This window comes from Rattus norvegicus, chromosome 7, assembly GCF_036323735.1.
Source record: "Rattus norvegicus strain BN/NHsdMcwi chromosome 7, GRCr8, whole genome shotgun sequence".
Lineage (NCBI taxonomy): Eukaryota > Metazoa > Chordata > Mammalia > Rodentia > Muridae > Rattus > Rattus norvegicus.
The window spans coordinates 19,732,032-19,752,190 of record NC_086025.1 but is presented as its reverse complement, the minus strand read 5'-3'; the positions used below and the strand labels follow the sequence as shown (position 1 = coordinate 19,752,190).

Sequence of the window (20,159 nt, the reverse complement as noted above, 5' to 3'; positions counted from 1 at the left end):
TCTGGGACATGGCAATGATGGTGACCAGGAAAGGATCTAGTCACGCATATGAAAGGGACAGCCACGAATATTTACTAGGCATCTCGTTCTCAGTGCTTTGTACATGTGAACTCACTCGTTTCCTAAATCAGTCACCATTATGTCCACTTCGATAAGCAGCCTGGAGCTATTACTAATGATTCAATTTATATATGGGAGAAGAGTTTTTTGTTTCGTTTTGTTTTCATTGGATAGAAAAGGGGAGACACACAAGGAAGTGCTTTTTCCCTAATTGGTTCTCGATTGTGTCAATAAAAAAAGGTAGAAGCCAATTATTGGGTGAAAGGAAGAAGGCGGGACTTCCATGTCCCAGGAGGAAGAGAAGGGACGCAGGGAAGGAAGAGAATTTGGACCAGGCTTTGGAACAAGGAGGAAGCTGCAGTCATGTAGGTCTTGGGGCACCTAGAGTTTGCCGCTTCCACCACGAGCAGGGGCCGAGGAGGTTGGAGGGAGCTGGCTGATAGGGTTAGGGCAGGGAATTCTTCATTCACCCATCGAGTTAACTGGCTAATTTTAAAATAATAAAACTGTCTAGAGTTTTCTATCCTCAGAGCTAAGGTGGGCAGGAGGAGAAAGCGGGCAGCTGGGATGGTTGTTGGTGGCTCGGCAAAGCTAGCCAGAAGGAATGGGCGAATCGGAAGTAAGGCTGGCCCCGGGAAGGAGGTAGAGCGGGGTGATGGGAGTGTGATCTCAGAGCTAAGGTGAGAGCACGGCCAGGGCAAAGAAACAAGCGTGGTTTTTTAAAATGACACGCAACAACAGAGCACAGCAACATGTATTCTGTAAACATATGGAGGCGTACCATTGCTATGGCTAATAATAAGAGTTAATTTGTATGGAGGGCCTGTATGTGTCAAGGCTGTCCATACTCTATATGGGTTCTTCCCTTCAAGTCTCAAATCAATTCAGTGATGTAGGCATTGCCCCAACTCCACATGGAGCTAGCCTAGGCTCGGCATGAGTCACTGACTTGCCCATGATCCCATAGCCAGTGAATGTCATCAGGCATGAGGAACAAAGCTATGGGCATATGTTGTAGGGTGAGACCTACCTGTGTGGAAATATTTCCCCATATTTGATTGGGGAGGTCAGCAAGTTCTGCAAAACCATACTGACTCTTTTTTTTTTTTTCCGGAGCTGGGGACCGAACCCAGGGCCTTGCGCTTCCTAGGCAAGCGCTCTACCACTGAGCTAAATCCCCAACCCCACCATGCTGACTCTTGTTACTGCTTATAAGTGTTCACAGAACTAGAAATCAAGACCTTATTGCGAAGACACTAAAAGTGTTGATTGAGACATACAGAACTACACTAGAACTTGGCTGCACACTTCCCCACTGCTGACTAGTTCTCCTAGTGCCAGAAGGTGCCTCACAGATGGCTGGGGTGAATTTCCAACAGTTTTACTCAACTGTGAGCCCTGTGTAAAACAGTATCAGTCAGGCAGGCAGGGTGAGCCTACTGGAGCATTAGTGGCAAGTCTGTTGTGGGGTAGCCAACCACTTTCTGATTGGACTTGCTAGTTGGTCCACAAGGGTAGTTTGTGTGTCACACTGTAAATCTGATCAAAAGCCCATGGCTGAGAAGGACACAGGCCCTAGTAGGAAGTTGTTTTGTTATCTGGACGCCTGTCAGATGTCCTCTTGAACACCTATGTTTATTCACATTGAGTAGCACTTTTTTCTGAAGGGGTAAGTAGTGGCTTTAGACTCATTACTAGTTAAAGTACCAAGAATAAGAGAGCGTTGAATGCTCAGTCATAAATGGGGTGTCTCTAACACCTGCTTCCAATGCTCAGGGAACATCGCACAAGAAGGGGAGGAGTCTAAGAGCTAGAGGAGGAATCCAGAAGAAGTGTGGAGCTCTGCTTTCTGGACATGAAGTAGCTTTTATATTCTTGAACACATAGCAGCTGTGATTAACTACACAAGATATGCACTGATCGGGCCTGTTGACACATTGTAATGGGAGTGGGAGGGCTTAGAGAGCTCCGCCCTTCCCTGAGGATTTATACACAGTTAATGGTTGATGAGGGAGGGAGACACATTCTTATCTGTGGTGTTGTCACTGATAAGGTAGGTACCCATGCTTCTTTGACCAACCCTAATCAGGATACAAATTCATACACACACACACACACACACACACACACACACTTATGGGGGCTAGGTAGAAAAAGGAAGGGAATTAGTGAAATTGAAAAGGCAGGAAGGGAGAGTAACAAAGGCGTGAATACAATCAAAATACATTACATACATGTATGACAATGTCACAGTGAAACATGCAATTTTATATTAATTACATATAGTTAACATAGGATAATAAAACATTTTTAAAAAAGGTCTATCCAGCAGCTAGAGATTCAGAACAGTTGGGAGAGCACTTGCTTTGCATGTCTGAGGCTCTGGGCTCCAATCCCAATATTAAAAAACTAAAATAAAAATAAATGTATAGGGGTTGGGGATTTAGCTCAGTGGTAGAGCACTTGCCTAGCAAGCGCAAGGCCCTGGGTTCGGTCCTCAGCTCCGAAAAAAAGAAAAAAAATGTATATAAAAAAGGAAAAAAGAGAAAATATTTCTTCAGCACTCAAGTGGTGAAGGCATGACCCTGGATTATGAGGGCTTTAACTCCATTGGGGGGTAAATTCATTGATGGATTCATAACTTAATGGGTTACTGGGAAGAGGTGGGAACTTAAGGAAGTGGGTCAGAGGAAGTAAGTCACTGAGGAAATGTCCTTGGAGGAAATGTTTTGTCTGTAGTTGTGTCCTCTCTTTCTGCTTCTCAACTGTCACGAGATGACCAAATTTGCTCTACCTGCACGATCCCCGCCAGCACAGGGACCTCAGTGGGCCTCAACACGGGCATAGAGTTAACAAGAGAATTGCCCATTAAGCAACATGACCGTGGGCTGTAACTTCTGGAATCGTGGAGCAAAGCATCTCTCTCTTTCTCTCTTTCATGAGCGATCTTATTCAGGTATTTTGTCACAGAGAGATGGAAACCTGACTAAAGCTGGACCCGAGTTTATACTTTGCCTTAGCCCTCTGCTGGGATGAGACTCCTGACAGCACAGAGTCTCTTTCTGTGAAGTGACATCAGCTTCTTCACAGGGCTCTCATTGGAATACATTCAACTCAGGACATCGAAGCTACTTTCCCAAGGCTGGGCATTGAGGAAAAGGGTAGAACGGACACCCACATCCATGCAGGCAGACCTCAGATCTGTTAACTGCTATGACTTACAAGGTGGAGAGACCACTCTGAGATTATTAGAAGAGTCCTCTTTCTGACATCTGACTCACCATAGTCGAGTGCACGCTGGGTGATCCTCGCCTTGATTCCAGGGTAAACAGTCTGGGAGGAGGCGATGTAGAGACTCCACAGGAGGAAGCATGCCCCGAGGACTGGGACCTGCTTTGTTCGCATCTGTAGTGGATCAAGATAGAGTTCCTTTAAAGATCTTTCCTTCATCATCTGCCACTCCATCCACTGCTTCTAGGCCTTCTAAGTCTCATTGCTAACTTCTCTGATTTTAACCATCCATCTTGGCCTTTCCCCATTTGCTGTCCCACCTATGCATCCATCCATTCAGGCATCATATATAGCAAAATACATTGTAGGTGTAGAGATGACCTGAATATCACCCCTCATCTTTGTTTTCCAATGGGCTAGGGAGTGAGCTGGATGTGTGTATGAGCACGTGCACATGCACGTGCACACACACACACACACACCACACACTTAGAACACAATGCAGTAAAATAGCTTCATTCAGTAGGTCTATACCATGAAAAGGATCCTGGGTCTCTGGGGTGAGATGCAGAAAAAGAATTCATTTTAGAACATATAAGTCAGTCATGGAGCCTTATGGCCACAAAGCTATATTTCATCTGCTTAAAGACCACTGGTAGCTCCCCTTTATAGGACTTGATGGAAGCACTTAGAATAGCAGTCAAGCTCTCATTTAGGCCGAGCATGGTGGTGCACACCTGTAATCTTAGCTTTTAGGAGGCCGAAGCAGTAAGGTCAGTAGTTTGAGGCCAGCCTTGGCTCTTTAGCAAGTTCTTGAGAGTCTCAAAACAAACCAAAGAACAAAATAAACCAAAAAGATTGCCTTTCATTGTCCCTGCACTTCTGAGCTGCTGTACCTCTACTGCTGAACATTCCAAATGGGCCAGCCAGAACCATCTGCTTGCTACTCATTGCTTATTGGTCCTTGAGCACCTGTGGGCCTTCTGTTTAACTGTGTGTGTGTGTGTGTGTGTGTGTGTGTGTGTGTGTGTGTGTGTGTGTGTGTGTACATCTTGTTCCAGGTCCTGCACTCTGGTCACCCATCCATAGTCTATTGGGTGAAATCATTCTCCTGGGTCAGCTTCAGTTTCCTCTTTGACAATGTCTTCTGTCGTACCACTTCCTGCAGGTATGGTTCATTACACAGCCCTCTCACACTTGCAAAATAAAATGGATGTGTCTTAGGGTTTTCGTGCTGGGATAAAACCCTATGATCATCTCTTTGTTCTCTCTGACCCGATCCACAGGATGTCCTTAGTGCTGCAACAGAACACCACCAGCGGCCTCTCCTCCCTGTCCCTACCTCTTGTGGATCCCACAGACTATTGCCCGCCTCTGCTTCCCTTCTCCTCCCTCATTGCTAATTCCCAGATCCCAACTCAGGCAGACACCTTTTACTCAACCACAGGCCACTTGAGATCCAGGGGATACAAATTGGAAAGGAAGAAGTCAAAGTATTATTTGAAGATGATTTGATAGTATACTTAAGTGATCCTAAAAGTCCAACCAGGGAACTCCTACAGCTGATAAACACTTTCAAGCAAAGTAGCTGGATGCAAGAGTAATTAAAAAAAAACTCTTTTATATATAAATGGCAAACAGACTGAGAAATTAGAGAAATAATGCCCTTCACAATAGCCTCATATAATATAAAATATCTTGAGTTAACTCTATCCATGTGAGTGAAAGACTTGTATGATAAAAACTTCAAGTCTTTGAAGAAAGAAATTGAAGAAGATATCAGAAGATGGAAAGACCTCCCATGCTCGTGGATCAGTAGGATTAACATAGCCCAATGACCGTTGTACCGCAAACAATCTACAGATTCAAAGCGGTTCCCATCAAAATTCCAGCTCAGTTCTTTACAGGCCTTGAAAGGAGAACTCTCAACTTCATGTGGAAAAACAAAAAACCCAGAGTAGCTGAAACAATTCTGAACAATAAAAGAACGGCTGGAGCAATTACCATCCCTGATTAACCCTACAGAGCAATAAAAATAAAAGTCACAAGGTATTGATACTAAAAAAAAGACACATTGATCAACAAAATTGAACTGAAGACCCAGAAAAATCCATGCACCTATGGACACCTGATTTTTTTTTTTTTATAAAGAAGCTAGAAATATCCACTGGAAAAACAACAGCATCTTCAACAAATGGTACTGGTCGGTCAAGCTGTGTGTCTGCTGTAGAAGAATGCACATAGACCTATATTTACCACCCTGCACAAACTCAAGGCCACGTGGACCACAGACCTCAACATAAAGCCAGTTAGCGTGAACCTAGTAGAAAGAGCTGGAGAGTAGCATTGGAAGCATCGACACAGCAGACAATGCCCTGAACAGAACAGCAATAAATTAGGCACTAAGATTAACAATTAAAAGGATTCTGCAAGGTAAAGGACACTGTCAAAAGGACAAATGACAGCCTACAGAGTGGGAAAGGCTCTTCACCAACCCCACATCCAACAGTAATATCCAAAGTATATTAAAAAAAAAAAAAACAACTCAAGAAACCAGATAGCAATGGACCACATAAACCAATTTAAGAGTGGTATACAGCTCGAAACCTAGAATTCTCAACAAAGAAGTATCTAACGTCTGAAAAACATTTAAGGAAATGTTCAACATCCTTAGCCATCCTTAGCCTGCATCAGGAAGATGCAGATTAAAATTGCTTTGAGATTCCAAACCAATAACACGAGCGATAAGCTGGGGAGGATATAGAGCAAGGGTAACACTCTTACATTGCTGGTAGGAGTGCAGACTTGTATAACCACCATGGGAACCAATATGGCGGCTTCTCAGAAAGTTTGGAATCGATCCACGTCAAGACCCAGCTTTACCACTCCTGGGCATATATCCAAGATGCCCCACTGTACTACAGGGACACTTGCTCAAACATGTTCAGAGCAGCTTGATTATAACAACCAGAAACTGGAAACAACCTAGATATTCCTCAACAGAAGAATGGATAAAAAAAAAAATCACGGTATATTTACACAATGGCGCATTTATTACTCAGCTGTTAAAAACAATGACATCATGCTGGTAAAGGGGGGGAATAGAAACAACTCATCTTGAGTGCGGTAACCCGGACCCAGAAAGCCAAATACGTACTCACTTATCAGTGGTTATTAGCTGTTAGGTAAATGATAATCAAAACGCAATCCACAGACCCAGAGAGGTTAGGTAAGAGGAGAGCTCTTGAGGGGAAGCATGGGATATTCCCAGGAAAGGGAAATAGAATAGATTTTATGTGTGGATGTGGGGATGAGAGCAGGAAGGATCAGGTTAGGGAAGGGATGGAGGGAGAGAGTCTGAGGAGAGAAGGCTGGAATTGGGGGACATTCGGGGAGTGGTGTGAAAACCAAGTGCAGTGGAAACTTCCTGGAATCTCCATGGAGGTGATGCTCATGAGGACTCCTAGTAACAGAGGGGCCAGGGTCTGAACTGACCAGCGTTTGTAGCTAGGCCAGGCTTCTAGTGGTGGGACTGACTTGCATTTGGTTGAGTTGCTGACTGAGTTAGTCTCGTGGAGATCCCCAAATAACCCAGGCTGATGTTAGGACAGAGGGTCACTCTCTGGAAACTGACGGCAGGGTCACATTACAGAGGACGACCACCACGCAGCTCACTGAACACAGTGCGGGAAGGTTCTCTGCAAGCACCAGCCCAGCCACAAATCCTCCAACCTACAGTCTGTCCTGCCTGCAAGTCGTGCTGGGGCAATGGTGGTGCAGAATTTGCAGAACTGGCCAACTAACGTCTCATTTAATTTGAGGCCCACACCACGAAAGGGAACCAGAGTCTGGATAGCCAAGAAACATAGGGTAGAACCGAACGCAACTGGCAAAACCAAAACCAAAACAGAACAATGCAATGATTCCTCACGATACTCTGCTATTTTCATAGGCTGGTGTCTTGTGCAGTTGTCCTCAGAGAGGCTTCCTCCCACAGCAGGTTTTATGCAGAGAGAAAGTCTAAGCTGGAGGTCTCCATCTGGTCCCTCCCCTCAGAGCTCAGTGATGTCCGTGGAAAAGGAGGAGAAAAGATTGTAGAAGTCAGAGGGCATGGAGGACACCAGGAGAGCATGGGCTATGGAATCAACTAAACGGTTTATGTGGGCTCACAGAGACTCATGTGGTAAGCACAGGGCCTGCATGAGTCAGCACCAGGTCCTCTACATAAATGTTATGGCTGTTAGCTGGGTGTTTCTGTGAGACTCCTAACGATAGGAGCCGGTGTGTCTCTGACACTCTTGCCTGCTCTTGGAACTCTTCCTCCTGTTAGGTTGCCTTCTTCAGCCTCAGTATGAGGGCTTCCTGCCTTGCCTTAGTGTATTTTGTTATATTGTGTTTGGTTGTTGTCTCTTGGAGGACTGCTCTTTTCTGAGGAGGAAACAGAGGGAGACTGGATCTGGGAGAGAGGGAAGTGTGGAGAGCTGGGAGGAGTGGAGGGAGGGGCAAATGTGGTGGGGATGTAGTGTGTGAGAGAAGAATTTATTTTCAATAAAAACAAATCACATTTCACTAAAAAGGATCTCCGCTCACCCCCGCCCGCCCCCAAATGCACCAGAACATTCTCATAAAAATAACATAAGTCATAGGAAGTATTCAAGTCTTTAAAATTTGTAAGGTGTAATTTTATCAACTATTTTTCATCTACATAACAAAATGTACATGTTGATGTCTCATGAAAATAAGATTTGGGAATAGAACACGATGGTTTCTCTATCTTTCTCGCTTTTTTTTTCTTCATATTGGATTTGAAATTTAAACTGATACTAAAAAATTAAAACGTCTTCCACCTTGTTTTTAAGGGGCAGTTGCCTATCTGAAAACACAAACAAACAAACGCCATGACCAAAAGAACCCCAGGAAGGAAAGGGTTTATTTTAGCCTCCAATTCTAAAGCACAGCCAACCGAGAAAGGAAGTAGGAACTCAAGCAGGGCAGGAACCTGGAGGTAGGAGTTGATGCTGAGAACACGGAGGAGAGTTTCTACTTCCTTCCTGCCCTTCCTGGCTTGCCCAGTTTGCTTCCCTATACACCCCAGGACCACTTGCCCAGTAGTGACATCACCCACAGTGGCCTGGGTTCTTCTATATCAATCATTAGGCAAGAAACTGCCTTACAGGTTTGCCTACAGGCCAATCGGTTGGGGACATTTTGTCAGTTGAGTTCCTCTCTTTTCAGATGACTCCAGATTGTGTCGAGATGACAAAACAAGAACAGCAAAACAGAACAAAAAGTCCCCAATGAAGCATCATAGCATTATGTGGGTTGGGGCATTTGACACATGCTGCTCTCTGCTAGAAGGCAAATAGACCTCTTGCTAGTCTCTGGTTCAAGCCAATGTCACGTCACATGTAAGTCTTTGATAACTTCCATTCTACTCTTCCTGCTTCAGTATTTGTCCCTTTCTGGGTGGTCAGTGGGGATGTGAAGGTAGGATCACGTCGGCCCCTCTGGCTGACTCTGCTACAGCCCTCTAGCACTTCCCCATCTCACTCAGTGTGAATGTCACTAGAATTAAGGCTTCCTCAGCCTCTGCTCCCTCATTGACCTCCTCCGGATTCGCACTGGGGACTACCAGGCAGTCTAGTTCACTAGGCCTTTCTTGAGTGCCCCGAACACCCTCCCTCTATTCTGTACTTGTTTCCTCTTCCTTAGGTGGACTCGTGCCAGGGCTTCCACTTTCTCTAGGATGTCCAGCACCACCTCAGAGAGTCTTACTCTATGCAAAGCAAGACCCTCCACTGTGACTCTGATAATTCCTGTGCTCTTCCTTAAAATTAAATTTCCTTCAAAGCCTGTATCATCTACACTGCTTCTTGAAAAAAAAAATTCACCTAGAATCCTTTTTGCCCAAGAATTTTTTATTCTATTCTGGCTATATAGGCTTATTAAAAAATAACTGTACAAAGCCAATATTTACTGATCATCGAAAAAGAAATTTATTTTAAAGTAACAAAGGGAGGCTGAGGCCAGAGGTGAAAAGTTAAGTTTTTGCCTTGGGATCAATTCCTAAGGACACAAACCAGCCATATATATTATATATATATAATATGTTATATATATTATATATATATATAATTTACTATTTGTTAAGGTCAAAAGGAAAGTTGCATACCATTGAGAGGGATGTGTTTATTTATTTTATGTAAAGAATTAACTTATTGGGGTGCGGGAGGGGAAAAAAAGAATTAACTTATTGTATATTTGATGCTGTTGAACATAGAACACCTTCAATGATCTTTTTCAGAGTAGATCAATATTTTTATTTAAAAACCATAGCTGGGTTGGGGATTAGGCTTAGTGGTAGAGCGCTTGCCTAGCAAGCGCAAGACCCTGGCTTCGGTCCCCAGCTCCAAAAAAAAAAAACAAAAAACAAAAAACAAAAAAACATAGCTATAGAAACTGTTACTTTGCATAAATACAGTACAAAAAGTATACTTAGGTCCATTACAGAATCGTTGGATATATGTAATCCAAAACCCATTTAATGCTTTTTTATGAGATGCAAATCAGTAACAAAAAATAACAGTTTCGAAAATCAAACATTCTAAAATAATAATAATGTAAAAACCAAACATTCTAATGCAACAAAACCCAAAGATATATTAATTCGACATGTACGTGCTGAGTAATGATCCTGGAAAAGTATTAAAAGTTTGTTTTAGGGTTTGGGGATTTAGCTCAGTGGTAGAGCACTTGCCTAGCAAGCGCAAGGTCCTGGGTTCGGTCCCCAGCTCCGAAAAAAAGAAAAGAAAAAAAAAGTTTGTTTTAAAACGGCCTACAAAACAGTTCAGCAGGTAAAGGAGCTGCTGCCACGTCTGATACCCTGAGTTTGATCTCTGGGACCCAAATGGTAGGAGAGAATTAACCTCTGCACATTGTCCTCTGCCTTCCACACACGTGTTGTCCCTTGTGTGACCCCGTTTCAAAACACATACACACCACACACACACATACACACACACACCCACACACACACACACACACACAAATGCAATAAAAAGTCTTTGTTTTCTGTAAATAGACCAATTGTGTTTCTATGAGATATTTCAGCAGCAAATGCTGGTGCTGTATGGTTTGACAGCCTGGGCAGTGAGCACACCACCTGTTCAGAGCGATGGCTGCAGTGACATCACACAAACAGAAACACTTTAGGTTCATTATGAGTTTTTGGATTAATTTTTGGTGATTGTGTGTTCAGATAACCTTTTCCTGTTACCATTTTTTTTTGTGTAGTGTCATCAGTTATGAGACATCATATGGAGCTGTGATTCTTAGATTAAGAAGTTATAGCCTAATCATTATTTAAATACTGATTATTGGGTTCCCACCCCCACCCCTTAATGGACATTTTTTCGGTGCCACTAGGAGTGACTTCATTGTGTCAGCACTTGGGACAGCAACTGGCACACAGCAGGCAATGGGCAAACATTGAATGATGGATTGGACGAATGAATCATTCCTTCCTTGAGGTTATGAATTTAATCCCGTGTGCCTCACAGGCTTCTACTTAGCTCAGGGCAGAGCTGAGACCTTAGTAAGAGGTGCTCAAGGCTCTGAATTGTGATTGCCTCTTCACTCCTCTGTCTCTTCTCTAAGGGAGTGTTTTATTTCTGTAGCTCCAGAGTCTAGTACAGCGCCTGGCTCAAAGTAGTCATGCAGATGTATCTTGACGAGACAAACATACTCTCCAAGGAAAAGAAACACATTGCATCCAGTGTTATGTCACCCGTGTTTGGAATGTATAAGTAAACAATTGTTTGCTTGTTCAATTAATGCCGCCCCGTGGATTCATGCCAATCTATTTTGCTTGTCGGCTAAATGACAGATGCCAATAGCAATAGTGGTATAGGCTTATTTCAATGGCAGCCAAATGATTAATACCCACACGAACTTCACTTCCTGTTTGGGGTGTTTACAGTTTGGACAAGCCGTCACTGCTGAATTCACACAGGCAACGTCACATGGATTTAAAACAGTCAAGAAAGGTGGTCAAGACAGAGACATTTCTGAGAGTTCCGTGCTTGGAGAGAAGGAGGAGTGAGGCCAGATAAACATTAGAAGGGGCTTAGACCTTGGGAGCATCCAGGGTGAACAGAAGCAGGTCATTGTAAGGGGGCAGGGTGGGGCTTGGTTACCGCAGATAAGAAGTTTGATCTGCAGAGTTTGTAGTTGTAGAGGTGAGACCACAGAGGTGGAGATGAGGATGCAGACAGATGGATTGTCTAGAGAATTGCTTTCAAAGGACAGAACAGTGTGCTCAGGGTGGGAGAGGCAAGCAGGGCTGTTGCTCCTCTTTCTTGGGCCTTTGGATGAAATGGAAAAAGACGTCCCCTTGTTGGAGCAGAGAGGTGTCAGTGGAGAGAGCATGTTAGCAAAGCAGCACACCGATGTGAGGGCTTGAGGGGTGTGAGGGCTACCTCAGTAACCCTTTCAATTACTGGTTTTCTCTAGTACATAGAACACCAAACTCACACAGTGGGCCCAGGCTCAGATTAGTATATTACTGGAGGGGCCCCAGCATTAGAAAGTGTCTCGACTCGCCTGTGAGAGATTGTCTTTATCTTTAGTAAGCCTACCCAGACCTGCTTGCTTCTCTCGCCTGGCCTCTCAGGAGTCTCCTCTATGTATGTAAGATCCAACCAAAGGGAGCCTCAGGGCCCTAAGTAAGTGAACAGTGGCCAGATAATGAATACCACTGCTCATGGACAGGCGGTGGTGGCGCAAGCCTTTAATCCCAGCACTTGGGAAGCAGAGACAGGCGAATCTCTGAGTTAGAAGCCGAGCTGGTCTACAGAGTAAGTTCCCAGACAGCCAAAGGCACACAGAGAAGCCCCGTCTCAAAAACAAACAAACAAACAAACAAACAAACCAACCAATCAACCAACCAACCAACCAAAACAAGAAAAATAAAACCACTGCTCATGTTTTTCTTTACCTAGGCTGCAGAAACCTTATGGCCCTGTATATGAGTACACTGTAGCTGTCTTCAGAGGGCATTGGATCCCATTACAGATGGTCGATAGCCACCATGTGGTTGCTGGGAATTGAACTCAGGACCTCTGGAGGAGCAGTCAGTGCTCTTAACCACTGGGCCACCTCTCCAGCCCCATTACGGCCCCTAGTTTATTATTTTTATTTGTTTGGATGTGTGTATGTGGTGTGAACGAATGTGAGCATGCAATGTCATACGTACGTGTGTGTGTGTGTGTGTGTGTGTGTGTGTGTGTGTGTGTGTGTGCATGCCCTTGAATGCATAGGGCTGAAGTTGATACCAGATGTATTCTCTCTCAAGTGCTGGGATTATAGGTGACCACTGTGCCTGCCCAGGTTTAAAAAAAATAGTGTGTGTGTGTGTGTGTGTGTGTGTGTGTGTGTGTGTGTGTACAGTGTACAGTGCAGGGTATTAATAGTATCCTGTACTCAGGACGGAGGCAGGTCCTGTGCCTTCCTGATATCCTAAGCCTTTCTGATCCTGTAATTGTACTGGGGTTGGGGGCAGGACCGTCGAGAGATCCTGGAGAGCTGGAAAGATGGATTATTGGGTAAAGTGCTCGCTGTGCAAACAGAAGGAGCTGAGCATGGATCCCCAGTACTCGCGTAAAAGTCAAATGTGGCAATGCACGTTTGTAACCCTGCTGCTTAGAGGGAGGTAGATGTTGGGTATGTAGTAGACATAGAAGGGTTCAGGTCTCGCTGAGATGCGAGCTCCGCATCAGTGAGAGATTCTGCCCAAACAATTAGGAAGAGAGAGACAGGGAATACCCAACTGATTGCCTATGCAACGTACACACACAAAGGTGAAAACACACCCACTCATATATACATCATAAAACACACACACACACACACACACACACACGATGGATTCTGGGGTGGAGATTGGGCCCAGAGGGATGGGCCAGTGAGATATGAGACAAGCCTTCTAGGCCCTAAGATTGAAGGCTATTTTACCAATTGGTACAGAATATTTCCACATTTTACCAGCCATACTGCTGGTGGCCACATTAGTACCTCTGGAGTCAAAGACCAGAAGTGGAAATGTCACTCTGAAATGGGTACCAGAGGGATTTTTGTCAAAGAACAAATTATTTTTCATAGCATCAGGAAGCAATGAGAAAAGCCTGAACCAACTTGACTGCTTGAAAGTGAGGGAACAGGACCTCAGTAAGAGTGTAATTGCACAAGAGAGGTTCTAGAAAAGGGACAAAAGAATAATTAAACTAGGGCTGGAGAGATGGCTCAGCGGTTAAGAGCACTGACTATTCTTCCAGAGGTCCTGAGTTCGATTCCCAGCAACTACATGGTGGCTCACAACCATCTGTCATGGGATCTGATGCCCTCTTTGGGTGTGTCTGAAGACAGTGACAGTGTACCCACATACATGAAATAAATAAATCTTTTAAAAGAAGAACACATACATGTTATACAGATATTCCCGTGTCTGTAGTGGAAAAGTACAACAGATCTCATATGGTCTGTATGGAGTCACATCAGTGTAAAGCACTAAGATGTTTCAATGTCTAATAGTGACAAGTGTGCATGTGTGTGCGTGTGTGTGTGTGTTTACTTAAGCCAGTCACCCAGTTCACAAGGTGGATATCATTGTTTCACCCCCACTTTAGGCACATGGAAATGGAGTTTTATAAAAGTCTTACTGACTCATTCAGTTCCATAGGCACCCGAGAATCAAGTCTTCCTCTTCTTGTTCCTAATTCTAGTGTTACTGATTTTCTTCCCCACCAAATGAGTTGGTAAATGCTAGGTTTTTGTTTTCATCTAGAGATATTTTTAGGTAAGAATTCCTGGGGGGCACATCTTCAATATGGAGAAATCCAGCCAGCACCAGGAAGTTTTCCAGCATTTCCGAGCACCCCTCTTTCATATATTCTTGGGCAGAAATGGAGTTTAAAGTTCCCCTCTAGAGGTTAAAAAAAAATCAGTTTCCTCTCCTTGGCTAAGGGAAGTGTCTGAATCAGTGTACTTTGATAGCGATCCAGGAACTCAAATCGTGTGTAGAGAAATGTGTCTTTCCTCTAGACCTCTTATGAGAGAATGAAATTACTGAGGTAGAAAGGGTTGGATTGTCTATAACTTTCAGTTGAATTGTTTGCCCAGGATGACGACTTATGGGCAGACGAGGATAGCAACCCTGTCAGGCAAGCCGATGACTCGGGAAAGGTTAAGTAATTTGTCTGACAAGTAAGGGCAGGGCGAGCTGCCCGTTCAAGGAAAGGATCCAAGACGTAGCAAAAGCCCTCCCAGCCAGTTACCTATTTCATTGCAGCTCGGGAATCACTTCTTTCTAAGACTCAAAGCCTCTACAGCAATATTTCCTTGCCAATGCACACAGAGGAAAAACACGCTTAGATTAAATGGTTTGTCAGTCCCAAACACCAGGAATAACAAAACACCAGTACTGTTCAAAACCTTCTGGAGACTTACAGCTCAGCTTTGCACTGCTATTCACAGCACGATGGACCTGGAACCCCGATGAGGGGAGCAAGGAGTGAGCCAAACACAACATTCTAAACAGAGGCACCCATTGAAAATTTGAGTTCATCGGGTTTCAAGATGTCTCCACTAGGGTATTCCAATATATTGGTTAAGGGGGAAAAGTGCAAAGGAAACACGGGCAGAATTGAGAAATCTTTCAAGGGATTCAAATATCCTTACATTTGTGGTATATAGCAAGACTTCCAGAGCCAGAGGGCCCTGAGATTTCTTGCAAAGTCGTTCCTTTGCAAACATGCAGTTTAGCAGTGACGAATTCAACCGTTCAGACGAGTGGGAGGCGGTTTTGTGGGTGACAGGATCTAGGTCACCGGTGTGGTTTGAGACACAGCTCCAAAGCACAGGGATCACAATGGCTCCCTAGTCCTGACTACAGTGGCTGAGGGACAAGAGAATTTTCTGCCACTTGCTAGATTCTTCTCTCAAATGGAGGCTCCAGCAAGCAATTAAAAACCCAAACTCCTTATCACTATGAGTCAACTCAAGGTAGATGTATAGTCCAGACTGACTCTTCTCTCTTCTTCTGCACCCCCCCCCCAGTTTTCACTAAACTTCCTTGCTAGGAGGGTTCCAGGTCAGCCAAGATGATAACCCAACACAGCACAGAAAACCCCAGGGCAGTTAGAACGCAGAATACCTGACAGCTCACTGCTGAGTGTCAAATCTGCGATGTCTGCATCCAAGGTCCCCATCCCAAGGTCCCGGGCTAGTAGAGACCTGAAGTTTGTTTGAGATTCTTACCTCAAGCTCGGGATGAGTCCAAAACTGGGGAGTATCTTCAGCTCCCTTCACCTTCGAAGCAGGAGTGTTCTCTACTGTGCACCTTGAACGCAGAAGCCGAAACATCAAGATAATTAAGTCTGAGTCATCTCAGCCATGAACTCTTTTTTTTTTTTCAGATGACTCTTTCAAAATGTGATACATAATTGCCTCACTACAATTACCCAATGGCATGAATGAATACTGCAGTCTCTCCTGAGATGAACAGACAAGGCCACTTAGGCAACTATTACCTTCTTATAACACATGTGTGTTAACATGCCAAATACACACACGGCGTACTTACGAAAATGTTTGGCTATTTTACCAAAGTGACTAAGAAAAGACTTTAGATCTATCTTTTTTTTTCTTTCAAGACAGGGTTTCTCTGTTTTAGCTCTGGGTGTCCTGGAACTAGCTCTGCAGACCAGGCTGGCCTCGAACTCACAGAGATCCACCTGCCTCTGCCTACTGAGTGCTGGGATTAAAGTCTGTGTACTAGCGCTTGGCCTGATCTACTTTTTAAAAAAGGTGATAATTCCTTTTTAAAATTAGTGTGTGTGTGTGTGTGTGTGTGTGTGTGTGTGTGTGTGTGTGTTTCCTGAATTTATATCTGTATGAAGATCTCTTGGAGTGTGAGCTACAGACATGTGTGATCTGCAATGTAGGGGTTGGGAATTGAACCTGCATCCTCTGGAAGGACCGCCAGTGTCCTTAACCACTGAGCCACCTCTCCAGGGCTCAAAGGTCTTAATTCTTATTGAACTGACTCAGGATGCAACTCAGTAATAGAGTGCTTACCTACAATGTCTAAGGCCCTGGGTCATCTCCCAGCGCCATGGGAAAAATGGAAATACTGAGTTGAAAGATGAGGAGGAGGAAAAGAAAGAGGAGGAAGAGGAGAAGGAAGATCATCATCACCATCACCACCACCATCATCATCACCACCACCACCACCATCATCATTATCATTATTATTATTATCATCATCATCATCATCATCATCATCATCATCAGGAGTAGCAGTAGCAGCAGCAGCAGCAGCAACAACAACAGCCGCAGCAGAGGCAGTAGCTCTACCCCCCCCCCCACACTGCATAGGCTATTTTTTGGACTCGAGGTCGATCAAGGGATTCTTCAGTGTAGAAGCATGTGGCTTGATAACCAGGCTGGCATAGTTAGCATCTTTGTCATTCAAGGCAGGACCACAGGTGGCATCTCTAAGTGGTTGCTCCTCTTCAGAATGCTGTGACTGCCTGTCCCAGCATTTCTTTGACAGGTTATATGTGTTTATCAGCTCCTCTATCTCCATGGTGTACATGATTTAGCCAATGCGTTTGCTGTTTTTCTTTCTTGCAACAGGTCTCTCTGTGTAGCTTAGGCTGGCCTCAAGTTCGCATTCCTTTCCCAATCAAGAAGACCTTGATAGCTTGGACCAAATCAAGATGTTTAGTTTCTCTAGTGAGAGCAGAGAAACTTGGCATATCCCTACTACTGATGGAGTTGCAAATTTGTCATAAAAAAAAACCTTGAGTGGATCTGGGGAAGAGGGAAGTTTGGGGGTAGGGACTGGGAGGAGAAACTGCAGATGTAATAATGAGATAATAATGATAATAATAATAATAATAATAATAATAATAATAATAATAATAGACAACCTTGAGTTCTAGTTATTTCCTTAACTTGATCTTTTAAAATCCTGAGCAAAATGAGGTTCTACAAAAATAGGCTCTGTATATCGACAGGAAACACTGATAACGTGAGGCTCAAAGTGAGTCTTAACTATCGAGAGACTCCCCAAGTGAGGCACGAGAATGGAGTTTGATGCAAACGCAAGAGGTTTATTTTCCAGCGCATTGTGGTCCACCTTCAATCAGCCCCTCATGGCAAGTGACTGGAAGCAACCCCGAATGGCTATAACAAGCAGTTTTTATACTTTTTAGGGGTACAGGTTACATCAGCTACAGCTTAAACTTATTGGCTAAGCATATTGACCTTTGAATCTATTGGCTTGCAAGCAAAGGAGATGCATTCGAACTCTATCTGGGGACCAGAGGGTCAGGTGACCATCAGTACATTCTGAGGTTTTTCAAGAATGTCCCTGCTCCTCCCAAGAACTGTGGTTGGAGAATGGAACTTGGCCTAGCCTTGACCTGAGGTGGGAAGCTGGTAGTTGGCCTAATCTTGACCTGAGGCGGTGGGTGTAAAGCTGGCGAGAGCCCTTAGGGTCCTTCACAGGAACCCCATAACCTACCTACTTTCTACCAGGCCAGGCGCCTTCAATAGCTCTTACACTTTGGTAAGAACTAGGGTCCTTCAATAACACAAGGATATGCTATTAAAGCTGTACAATTTTAGTGGCCTTGTCAGTGGCAACATGGGCCTGGAGCCAGTCATCATAGATAAAGTCTACTTATTCAGTCAACAAGCATTTAGCAAGGGCTTACTGCGTGGAGGGTCTCTTTAGCAGAAAAGACAAGAGGAACACTGGCCACCATAGAGCCCGTGGTGTCTGTTTCCAACAGACAGAAACAAAGCGATGTGACAGACAGGGCAAAATTGCACAGACTGGAACATGTATTATCCTATGGTTTGGATGCTGAATGAACCTGCTGAATGAACCTTCCAAGGCCCGGGTATTAAAGGTTGAGTTGTCAGTGTGGCAACCGCAGGACCTTAAACTCTCTCCTTTGTGCTCTCTTGTTCTCTTGACCTGAGGCAAGTGATTTTCTTCTGCTACAAAGTCCTGCCCTGTCACAGACTCCAAGTCAATGGTACCAAACTGTCATAGGCCGGAACATTTAAAACTGTGAGTCCAACAAACCTCTATTATTTATAATTGTCTCAGGTAATTTTTTACAGTGATGAAGTAGCATATGTGATATGAAGGAAATAAGGGAATGTAGCTGGTGAGGTAACCTTTTAATTGGTAGAGTGATGCAGCTGCAGGAAGCCAGCTCCTCTCTTAGGAGGTATTGTGTGGATTGAGCTCTGGCTATTAGAAGCTGCTGAAGGGAAATAGTGGGGGGCGCCAAGAAAAGTGAGCCAGTGGAGTGGTGTGAGGATGGACACATGATAGGCATTGCCATGGTGATGAGGTGTGTGCGTGTGCGTGTGCGTGTGTGTGTGTATGTGTGTGTGTGTGTGTGTGTGTGTGTGTGTGTGTGTGTGTGTGTGTGTGTGTGTCTTGGGTTCAGGTCCCTGGAAGCATGGATTTTGAGTCATCACCCAGAAGCGGAAGACATCGTATGGGCATGGGGTCCTATGATGCATGATGAGAGATGATGACAGGTGCCACACAGACAAGCACATCCCATTGTACTGGGACCCTTTTTGGGGGAATTAGAAAAAAAAAAGATGCAGAACCTGGAAGATTTTCCACACATCATATGGAAAAATTCATAAAGTAGCTGTATACATTCATGCTTTCTTTAGCATCTTCCTAGGATGGCACCCATGGTTTCTTTCTTGTTCCAACTCTCTCCCTTGGGAAGAGAAAATGCTAATTTAGTCTTCTTGGTTACAGTCATCCCTGAGTGACCACAGGGTATTGGCTCCAAATTCCCTGCAGGTTCCCAAGTCTGTATGTCTCTGGCTGTGCTGGAACTCACTTGAAGACCAGACTAGCCTTGAACTGCCTTGACCCACTTGCCCCTGCCTCCCAAGGGCTGAGATTAAAGGTGTGAGCCACTGTCCTCGTGTGTACTTTTATAGATGTTTTTCTTTCTAAAATGACATCCCCCCTTTTGAGCATCCTCGAAAACATTTCAAGAAATGGGTTATTTACAGGAAAAACTGTACAGCACGCATGAAAGGTAGAATGATTTTTTAAGAGGGATGCCTAAAAAACAAAAGGTAGGCAGGAAAGATGATTCGGCAGGTGGATGTCATTGCCTGGAGGCCTGAGTTTGATCCCCGGAACGCAGGCAAAGGTAGAAGGACAGAACTGACTCCACAGCCTGGTCCTTTGCTCCACACATCATGTGCCCTCGAATCATAATTTATAAGTGACAAGTTTAAGATGGTCTAAGGAAGGGAGAAATTTGTTTCATTGCTTTTGGAAAGGATCTTTGAAATTGGCCAAGCTAGTTTTCTACCCTGTTCAAGGAATCATGTTAAGGCAAAGTTTCCAAGTATACCAAGAAAACAATAAAAGCCAACAGTGCCCCATCCATTTTCTTTGTTTCTTGGTTTTCCACATTTAATTGGGGGGAAAAACCCGTCGGGTAATTCCTGCTTATTCAGACTGCTCAAGATTGTAATCTAAAACTCAAGATTACTTATCTCATTTATTAATGGCTGATGGGGACTTGGTCTTTCCAGATCAAGGGATACTTTTTAATTAAAGCTCCAGAAGGAAAATAATAATTAACTAGGCAGAATAATTATTCGTTAAAGATGCCAAGATCCAGTTGAAAGGAATAAAGCATCCCCAGTTCCTGGTTTCTGGAATGTGTAGCATGTAGACGTTGGTGCTCTGAGCAAAGCAGCCACCATTTTTTTTATCAGATCAGCTGTGCATTCTTACAAGAGGGAAT

At 44.2% G+C, this 20,159-nt stretch overlaps 1 protein-coding gene across 2 annotated transcripts in view; it reads right to left on the bottom strand.

Moving 5' to 3' along the window:
* Bpifc (BPI fold containing family C) overlaps positions 1–15,909 on the bottom strand; it is a 57,456-nt gene extending 41,547 nt beyond the window's left edge. Inside the window, exons 1-2 of one of the 2 annotated variants that reach the window (XM_008765224.4) lie at positions 15,604–15,909; positions 3,342–3,465 (exon numbers count right to left, since the gene is read on the bottom strand). In XM_008765224.4, coding sequence (XP_008763446.3) covers positions 3,342–3,465; positions 15,604–15,708 — 229 coding nt within the window. In that variant the 5' untranslated portion in view covers positions 15,709–15,909. 2 annotated transcript variants of the gene reach the window in all.
* Between the last annotated feature and the right edge of the window lie 4,250 nt (positions 15,910–20,159).